The sequence below is a fragment of the Chanos chanos genome, chromosome 7, assembly GCF_902362185.1.
Source record: "Chanos chanos chromosome 7, fChaCha1.1, whole genome shotgun sequence".
Taxonomy (NCBI): Eukaryota; Metazoa; Chordata; class Actinopteri; order Gonorynchiformes; family Chanidae; genus Chanos; species Chanos chanos.
This window is the reverse complement of record NC_044501.1, coordinates 1,138,107-1,150,606: the sequence shown is the minus strand read 5'-3', so window position 1 is coordinate 1,150,606 and position 12,500 is coordinate 1,138,107. Positions and strand designations below refer to the sequence as shown.

The 12,500-nt window shown below is 43.3% G+C and overlaps 1 protein-coding gene across 1 annotated transcript in view; it reads left to right on the top strand.

Annotated features, from left to right (window-relative positions):
- Positions 1-2,172: 2,172 nt before the first annotated feature.
- The window catches only part of olfm2b (olfactomedin 2b), a 32,333-nt gene continuing 22,005 nt past the window's right edge, over positions 2,173-12,500 (top strand). The window contains exon 1 of the mRNA XM_030780302.1: positions 2,173-2,313. Within this exon, the coding sequence (XP_030636162.1) occupies positions 2,173-2,313 (141 nt within the window). The remainder of the gene's footprint in view (positions 2,314-12,500) is intronic.

Sequence of the window (12,500 nt, the reverse complement as noted above, 5' to 3'; positions counted from 1 at the left end):
CTGCAGTAATATCTCTGGCCACATGGTGGCAACGCTGTGGTAGTGACGGTATCTGACATGAGCATTGGCCAGTTCTGCACCTGGAATCATATAGCTCCAGTACACCTGATTCAGCTGATCACCTACTGAATCACCTACTAAAGTCTTCATATTACAGCCTTCATATTAAAACCCTCGTATTAAAGCCCTCATATTAAAACCCTCGTATTAAAGTCTTCATATTAAAGCCCTCGTATTAAAGCCTTCATGTTAAAGTCTTCATATTAAAGTCTTCTGAATCAGGGACATTACAGCAGCACCAGAGTGGACATACTCTCTGTGCCTCCAGTGGCAGGCTTTGGAAAAACTACTTTACGTCACAGAGCCAGTGTAATGCACCAAGCTGGACACTAGGGGGAGTGCTACACTGGCATCAAGTCCCAACCAACTCCACATTAAACAAGCCTACAGATCACCTCCTGATAAACATGATGACTAATACTGGGAGAGAGAGGGAGAGAGAGAGAGAGAGAGAGAGAGAGGGAGAGAGAGGGAGAGGGAGAGAGAGGGAGTCCAGGGTGGGGGATAAAGCTATTTCTGCATTAGTAATACAAATCCAAGCAATTGATTGCAGACTTTAAATGCAGCTAATTAAGCAAATAGACCAGCACCTGCTGCCCAATGTTTCCCTTATCCTCAATATGCACAAGCTCATCGTAAAGGAAACAATTCTGTGTGTGTGTGTGTGTGTGTGTGTCTGTGTGTGTGTGTGTGTGTGTGTGTGTGTGTGTCTGTATGTGTGTGTGTGTGTGTGTGTGTGTGTCTGTATGTGTGTGTGTGTGTGTGTGGTGTAGTGTGTGTGTGTATGTGTGTGTGTGTGTGTGTGTGTGTGGTGTACTGTGTGTATGTGTGTAGTGTGTGTGTGTGTGTGTCTGTATGTGTGTGTGTGTGTGTATGTGTGTGTGTGTGTGTGTGTGTGTGTGTGTGTCTGTGTGTGGTGTACTGTGTGTATGGGTGTAGTGTGTGTCTGTATGTGTGTGTGGGTCTGTATGTGTGTGTGTGTGTGTATGTGTGTGTGTTTGAGGGGGCGAGTACAGAGAGAGAGAGAGAGAGAGGGAGAGAGAGGCAGTATAAAACAGTGGGGGAAGGAGCGTTGTCGACAGACTCTGTCTTCCTGCCAAATGAACAAGTGCAGTGCTGCAGCTTCTTTTTCTTTCACTCGATCTGTTCATTCCACCTTTCCTTCTCCCTTTATCTCTCTCTCTCATGTTCATTTCATATCTCTCTCTCTCATGTTCATTTCATTCTTCCCTTCTATTAATGTCTGCTCTTTCAGCTGCCTCTCATTCTCTGTCTCTCTGTTTCTCATTTTTATAGTCTCTCTCTCTCTCGCTCTCTCTCTCTCTCTCTCTCGCTCTCGCTCTCTCTCTGCTGAGGGCTTGTGATAAAGGAGAGGGGAAACCCTGTGTATGTGCAGTGTTGTTTCATGGGAAGACTGTTTAAACCAGACTCGTTTGCTGTTGTGTTGGAAAGCGTTGAGTGAACTCTGAGGACACCTGAGCCAAAGCTGTGGACTCTTTACTGAACACAGTTCCATAAATTACCAGGGAGAAGAAAGTTCAAGAGGAGGCTGGTATTGTTTGTTTTCTTTTTTTTAATCTTTCTGGATTGCTCTGAGCACTGATGAGACTATGGAGTTGACAAACATAATCTGGTCATCTTGGTGGGATTAGGGAGCATTCTCTCTGTGAACATTTCTGAAACGTAAGGAAGTGTTTTATTCATACGGGAGTTTTCACATTTTTGTTCGTTTTTTTTTTTTCATTTTAAAAATATCTGACAAGCGTTTTAGAGCAGGTCTGTGACCTGTAGACTTTGCCTTTTTCTGCCACAGATTAAATGTGCTGAAGAGACTGTGGGACTGCTGCAGGAGTGTTGGATCATTGTCGTGATAATGTTGTAATAATGTTGTGATTACATTATATGTTATTTAAGTGATGTGAAAACGTTCTAACTCTCATCCGCTGTGCGAACGCTGTGAAAACATTTCTCCGTCATTGCCGAAGCGTTCTGAAAACGTTGCGGGAGCATCGTGACAGTGCTGTCTGAACGCGGCTCGGACTCTGTTAGGCTCAGTGTGACAGCCTGCTGCGTTGTGTGAGCGTTCTGAGAAGGTTGTGAAAGCGCTGTGAGATGAGCGTGCCCATGCTGAAGATCGGAGCGGTGCTGAGCACCATGGCCATGGTGACTAACTGGATGTCTCAGACTCTTCCCTCTCTGGTTGGACTCAACAACACCATCTCCCCTGCAGGGACCTCACAGAGAATCATTAGCGTATGTACCTCAGCACTGCTGTGTGTGTGTGTGTGTGTGTGTGTGTTTATCGTTTCATATTCATTGTTTCAGAGATGATGTATTCATCTGATATACACCTTTATAACTCACCCAATACACACCTTTACAACTAATTCTACACACACCTTTACAACTCACCCAATACACACCTTTACAACCCATCTGATATACACCTTTATAACTCACCCAATACACACCTTTACAACTAATTCTACACACACCTTTACAACCCATCTGATATACACCTTTATAACTCACCCAATACACACCTTTGCAACCCATCTTATACACATCTTTACAACCCATCTTATACACTCCTTTACAACCCATCTTATACACACCTTTACAACCCATCTTATACACACCTTTACAACTCACCCAATACACGCCTTTACAACCCATCTTATACACACCTTTACAACTCACCCAATACACACCTTTATAACTCACCCAATACACACCTTTACAACTCACCCAATACACACCTTTACAACCCATCTTATACACACCTTTATAATTCACCCAATACACACCTGTACAACTCACCCAATACACACCTGCACATGTCACCCAAAAAGTATTCCTTCAGTACATGCATGCTTGGTTAGGGAGGTATTGTACATGCTTCTGTACGTGCATGCTTGGTTAGGGAGGTATTGTACATGCTTCAGTACATGCATGCTTGGTTAGGGAGGTATTGTGCGTCCTTCTGCTCACTTCCAAATAAGAGCGTGGGCTACATTCCATTGTCATTACAGGAAAAAGGAAAAGGTAGAAAAACATCCAAAACCGAAAAAGAGTTACACTGTAAACAGAAGATAACTGTATAAGAATAGTTACACTGTAAACAGAAGATAACTGTATAAAAAGAGTTACACTATAAACAGAAGATAACTGTTTAAAAAGAGTTACACTGTAAACAGAAGATAACTGTATAAGAATAGTTACACTGTAAACAGAAGATAACTGTATAAAAAGAGTTACACTATAAACAGAAGATAACTGTATAAAAAGAGTTACACTGTAAACAGAAGATAACTGTATAAAAAGAGTTACACTATAAACAGAAGATAACTGTATAAAAAGAGTTACACTGTAAACAGAAGATAACTGTATAAAAAGAGTTACACTATAAACAGAAGATAACTGTATAAAAAGAGTTACACTGTAAACAGAAGATAACTGTTTAAAAAGAGTTACACTGTAAACAGAAGATAACTGTATAAGAATAGTTACACTGTAAACAGAAGATAACTGTATAAGAATAGTTACACTGTAAACAGAAGATAACTGTATAAAAAGAGTTACACTGTAAACAGAAGATAACTGTATAAAAAGAGTTACACTATAAACAGAAGATAACTGTTTAAAAAGAGTTACACTATAAACAGAAGATAACTGTATAAAAAGAGTTACACTATAAACAGAAGATAACTGTATAAAAAGAGTTACACTATAAACAGAAGATAACTGTATAAAAAGAGTTACACTATAAACAGAAGATAACTGTTTAGCAAGAGTTACACTATAAACAGAAGATAACTGTTTAAAAAGAGTTACACTATAAACAGAAGATAACTGTATAAAAAGAGTTACACTATAAACAGAAGATAACTGTATAAAAAGAGTTACACTGTAAACAGAAGATAACTGTTTAAAAAGAGTTACACTATAAACAGAAGATAACTGTTTAAAAAGAGTTACACTATAAACAGAAGATAACTGTTTAAAAAGAGTTACACTGTAAACAGAAGATAACTGTTTAAAAAGAGTTACACTATAAATAGAAGATAACTGTATAAAAATAGTTACACTATAAACAGAAGATAACTGTCACTGGTGTCCCTTGTCACTGGTGTTGTCTGGAAAGACGGATAACTAGTGTTGTGTGGACAGACAGTTAAATGTTGTTATTGGTGTTGTGTGGACAAACAGATAAAGGTTGTTATTGGTGCTGTGTGGACAGACAGTTAAAGGTTGTCACTGGTGTTGTGTGGACAGACAGTTAAAGGTTGTCGCTGGTGTTGTGTGGACAGACAGTTAAAGGTTGTTACTGGTGCTGTGTGGACAGACGGTTAAAGGTTGTCACTGGTGTTGTGTGGACAGACAGTTAAAGGTTGTTATTGGTGCTGTGTGGACAGACAGTTAAAGGTTGTTACTGGTGTTGTGTGGACAGACAGTTAAAGGTTGTTACTGGTGCTGTGTGGACAGACAGTTAAAGGTTGTTACTGGTGTTGTGTGGACAGACAGTTAAAGGTTGTTACTGGGGCTGTGTGGACAGACAGTTAAAGGTTGTTGCTGGTGCTGTGTGGACAGACAGTTAAAGGTTGTTATTGGTGCTGTGTGGACAGACAGTTAAAGGTTGTTACTGGTGTTGTGTGGACAGACAGTTAAAGGTTGTTACTGGTGTTGTGTGGACAGACAGTTAAAGGTTGTTATTGGTGTTGTGTGGACAGACAGTTAAAGGTTGTTACTGGTGTTGTGTGGACAGACAGTTAAAGGTTGTTACTGGTGCTGTGTGGACAGACAGATAAAGGTTGTTACTGGGGTTGTGTGGACAGACAGTTAAAGGTTGTTACTGGTGCTGTGTGGACAGACAGATAAAGGTTGTTACTGGGGCTGTGTGGACAGACAGTTAAAGGTTGTCACTGGTGTTGTGTGGACAGACAGTTAAAGGTTGTTACTGGTGCTGTGGGACCAGTTCATGTGATGGGAGATCAGACTCAGAGAGTAACAACATGTTGAGACACAGGTGTAAGAAATTCAACAATCAAATATTTCAGCTCTGCTCTCCTTGTGTGTGTGTTCTGTGTGTGTGTGTGTGTGTGTGTGTGTTTGTTGTGTGTGTGTCTGTGTGTGTGTGTGATCTTTCTTCTAAAAGATATCAGACCGTGTATTCAGTGGAAACTGTTGGTTAGTGTTGAGCAGCGGAATGTCTGACTGAGTTTATTCTTTTAATGGGAATTTAATGAGGCACAAAAGAGGCTGTTTATGGAATTATAGATCTCCACACACACACACACACACACAGACACAGACACACACACACACACACACACACACACACAGACACACACACACACACACACACACACACAGTGTCTCTCTCTCTCTAATGTGTAGGGATTTGTTTCTTTCTCTCTCTCTCTCTCTCTCTCTCTCTCTCTCTCTCTCTCACACACACACACACACTCTCTCTCTGTCTCTCTCTCTCTAATGTGTAGGGATTTGTTTCTCTCTCTCTCTCTCTCTCTCTCTCTCTCTCTCTCACACACACACACACTCTCTCTCTGTCTCTCTCTCTCTAATGTGTAGGGATTTGTTTCTCTCTCTCTCTCTCTCCCTCTCTCTCTCTCTCTCACACACACACACACACACACACACACACACGTGTACACACACACATACACTGACATTTCTCCCTAGAGGAAGACTGGACTGAGAACACCGTGGAAACCTGACAGCATCTCAGAGGCAGTCACATGGATTCACCCTCTCATACATAGAGAAGCATGTACACCAGTGGACACACGTACACACCCAAACACACCAGCCCTCTGTACTGACTACATCTCTACTGAACACGAAAATCTCTACTCTACGAGCCACGAAAGTCATACACCAAGGGTACAGCGGAGAAAGCTTTAGTCCAAGGGTGTCAAAATCCAGTCCTGGGGGGCCATGGTCCAGCTGTTGTTCTAGTCGACCAACTAAATCCAACTTCTGATTGGCTGAAGAGCGTGCACACCTGTTTTCAAGGTGAAAATCAACAGGTAACTACGAGGTGAAAACAGAAACCGGCAGGACCCTGGCCCTCTAGGACCGGGATTTGACACGTGTGTCATACACCATCACCTGGAATAGCACCTCAAACACACTACCCCAATGCCACAACACGACACTACACTACACTACGACACCACACTACCCCAACAACACAACACAACACTACACTATGACACCACACTACCCCAACAACACAACACAACAATACACTACGACACCACACTACCCCAATGCCACAACACGACACAACAATACACTATGACACCACACTACCCCAATACCACAACACTACACTACACTACACTATGACACCACACTACCCCAATACCACAACACAACACTACACTACACTATGACACCACACTACCCCAATACCACAACACAACACTACACTATGACACCACACTACCCCAATACCACAACACAACACTACACTACGACACCACACTACCCCAATACCACAACACAACACTACACTATGACACCACACTACCCCAATACCACAACACAACACTACACTACACTATGACACCACACTACCCCAACAACACAACACGACACTACACTACACTACGACACCACACTACCCCAATACCACAACACAACAACACACTATGACACCACACTACCCCAATACCACAACACAACAACACACTACACTATGACACCACACTACCCCAACAACACAACACGACACTACACTACACTACGACACCACACTACCCCAATACCACAACACAACACTACACTATGACACCACACTACCCCAACACCACAACACAACACTACACTATGACACCACACTACCCCAATGCCACAACACAACAACACACTATGACACCACACTACCACAATACCACAACACAACACTACACTATGACACCACACTACCACAATACCACAACACAACACTACACTATAACACCACACTACCCCAATGCCACAACACAACAATACACTACGACACCACACTACCCCAATGCCACAACACGACACTACACTACGACACCACACTACCCCAATACCACAACACAACACTACACTACGAGACCACACTACCCCAACAACACAACACTACACTACACTACACTATGACACCACACTACCCCAATACCACAACACAACACTACACTATAACACCACACTACCCCAATGCCACAACACAACAATACACTACGACACCACACTACCCCAATGCCACAACACGACACTACACTACGACACCACACTACCCCAATACCACAACACAACACTACACTACGACACCACACTACCCCAACAACACAACACTACACTACACTATGACACCACACTACCCCAACAACACAACACAACAATACACTATGACACCACACTACCCCAATACCACAACACAACACTACACTATGACACCACACTACCCCAATACCACAACACAACAATACACTATGACACCACACTACCCCAACAACACAACACAACACTACACTATGACACCACACTACCCCAACACCACAACACAACACTACACTATGACACCACACTACCCCAACAACACAACACTACACTACACTATGACACCACACTACCCCAATACCACAACACAACACTACACTATGACACCACACTACCCCAATACCACAACACAACACAATACACTACGACACCACACTACCCCAACACCACAACACAACAATACACTATGACACCACACTACCCCAATACCACAACACAACACTACACTATAACACCACACTACCCCAATGCCACAACACAACAACACACTATGACACCACACTACCCCAACAACACAACACAACACTACACTACACTACGACACCACACTACCCCAATACCACAACACAACACTACACTATGACACCACACTACCCCAATACCACAACACAACACTACACTATGACACCACACTACCCCAATACCACAACACAACACTACACTACGACACCACACTACCACAATACCACAACACAACACTACACTACGACACCACACTACCCCAATACCACAACACAACAATACACTATAACACCACACTACCACAATACCACAACACAACACTACACTATGACACCACACTACCCCAACAACACAACACAACACTACACTATAACACCACACTACCCCAACAACACAACACTACACTACACTATGACACCACACTACCCCAACAACACAACACAACACTACACTACGACACCACACTACCACAATACCACAACACAACACTACACTATGACACCACACTACCCCAACGCCACAACACAACACTACACTATGACACCACACTACCCCAATACCACAACACAACACTACACTATGACACCACACTACCCCAACAACACAACAATACACTATGACACCACACTACCCCAATACCACAACACAACACTACACTATGACACCACACTACCCCAATGCCACAACACGACACTACACTACACTAGGACACCACACCACCCCAACAACACAACACAACACTACACTATAACACCACACTACCACAACACCACAACACTACACTACACTATAACACCACACTACCCCAATGCCACAACACAACAATACACTATGACACCACACTACCCCAACACCACAACACAACAATACACTATGACACCACACTACCCCAACAACACAACACAACACTACACTATGACACCACACTACCCCAATACCACAACACAACAACACACTATGACACCACACTACCCCAATACCACAACACAACACTACACTACGACACCACACTACCCCAATACCACAACACAACACTACACTATGACACCACACTACCCCAATACCACAACACAACACTACACTATGACACCACACTACCCCAACAACACAACACAACACTACACTACGACACCACACTACCCCAATACCACAACACAACACTACACTATGACACCACACTACCCCAACAACACAACACAACAATACACTATGACACCACACTACCCCAACAACACAACACAACAATACACTATGACACCACACTACCCCAATACCACAACACAACACTACACTATGACACCACACTACCCCAATACCACAACACAACACTACACTATGACACCACACTACCCCAATACCACAACACAACACTACACTATGACACCACACTACCCCAATACCACAACACAACAATACACTATGACACCACACTACCCCAACAACACAACACAACACTACACTATGACACCACACTACCCCAATACCACAACACAACACTACACTATGACACCACACTACCCCAATACCACAACACAACACTACACTATGACACCACACTACCCCAACAACACAACACAACACTACACTACGACACCACACTACCCCAATACCACAACACAACACTACACTATGACACCACACTACCCCAACAACACAACACAACAATACACTATGACACCACACTACCTCAACAACACAACACAACAATACACTACGACACCACACTACCCCAATACCACAACACAACACTACACTATGACACCACACTACCCCAATACCACAACACAACACTACACTATGACACCACACTACCCCAACAACACAACACAACAATACACTATGACACCACACTACCCCAATACCACAACACAACACTACACTATGACACCACACTACCACAATACCACAACGCAACACTACACTATGACACCACACTACCCCAACAACACAACACTACACTATAACACCACACTACCACAATACCACAACACTACACTACACTATAACACCACACTACCCCAATGCCACAACACAACAATACACTATGACACCACACTACCCCAATACCACAACACAACACTACACTATGACACCACACTACCCCAACAACACAACACAACACTACACTATAACACCACACTACCCCAATGCCACAACACAACAATACACTATGACACCACACTACCCCAATACCACAACACAACACTACACTATGACACCACACTACCCCAATACCACAACACAACAATACACTATGACACCACACTACCCCAACAACACAACACAACACTACACTATGACACCACACTACCCCAATACCACAACACAACAATACACTATGACACCACACTACCACAATACCACAACACAACACTACACTATGACACCACACTACCCCAACAACACAACACAACACTACACTATGACACCACACTACCCCAATACCACAACTCAACAATACACTACGACACCACACTACCCCAACAACACAACACAACACTACACTATGACACCACACTACCCCAATACCACAACACAACACTACACTACGACACCACACTACCACAATGCCACAACACAACAATACACTATGACACCACACTACCCCAATACCACAACACAACACTACACTATGACACCACACTACCCCAATACCACAACACAACAATACACTATGACACCACACTACCCCAACAACACAACACAACAATACACTATGACACCACACTACCCCAATACCACAACACAACACTACACTATGACACCACACTACCCCAACAACACAACACAACACTACACTATGACACCACACTACCCCAATACCACAACACAACAATACACTATGACACCACACTACCCCAATACCACAACACAACACTACACTATGACACCACACTACCCCAATACCACAACACAACAATACACTATGACACCACACTACCCCAACACCACAACACAACAATACACTATGACACCACACTACCCCAATACCACAACACAACACTACACTATGACACCACACTACCCCAACAACACAACACAACAATACACTATGACACCACACTACCCCAATACCACAACACAACACTACACTATGACACCACACTACCCCAACAACACAACACAACACTACACTATGACACCACACTACCCCAATACCACAACACAACAATACACTATGACACCACACTACCCCAATACCACAACACAACACTACACTATGACTCCACACTACCCCAATACCACAACACAACAATACACTATGACACCACACTACCCCAATACCACAACACAACACTACACTATGACACCACACTACCCCAATACCACAACACAACACTACACTATGACACCACACTACCCCAACAACACAACACAACACTACACTACGACACCACACTACCCCAATACCACAACACAACAATACACTATGACACCACACTACCCCAATACCACAACACAACAATACACTATGACACTACACTACCCCAATACCACAACACAACAATACACTACGACACCACACTACCCCAATACCACAACACAACAATACACTATGACACCACACTACCCCAATGCCACAACACAACACTACACTACGACACCACACTACCCCAATACCACAACACAACAATACACTATGACACCACACTACCCCAATACCACAACACAACAATACACTATGACACCACACTACCCCAATACCACAACACAACAATACACTATGACACCACACTACCCCAATGCCACAACACAACACTACACTACGACACCACACTACCCCAATACCACAACACAACACTACACTATGACACCACACTACCCCAATACCACAACACAACACTACACTATGACACCACACTACCCCAATACCACAACACAACACTACACTATGACACCACACTACCCCAATACCACAACACAACACTACACTATGACACCACACTACCCCAATACCACAACACAACACTACACTATGACACCACACTACCCCAATACCACAACACAACAATACACTATGACACCACACTACCCCAATACCACAACACAACACTACACTATGACACCACACTACCCCAATACCACAACACAACAATACACTATGACACCACACTACCCCAACAACACAACACAACAATACACTACACTATGACACCACACTACCCCAATACCACAACACAACACTACACTACGACACCACACTACCCCAATACCACAACACAACACTACACTATGACACCACACTACCACAATACCACAACACAACACTACACTACGACACCACACTACCCCAACAACACAACACAACACTACACTATGACACCACACTACCCCAATACCACAACACAACAATACACTACACTATGACACCACACTACCCCAATACCACAACACAACACAACACTACACTATGACACCACACTACCCCAATACCACAACACAACACTACACTACGACACCACACTACCCCAATACCACAACACAACACTACACTATGACACCACACTACCACAATACCACAACACAACACTACACTACGACACCACACTACCCCAACAACACAACACAACAATACACTATGACACCACACTACCCCAATACCACAACACAACACTACACTATGACACCACACTACCCCAACA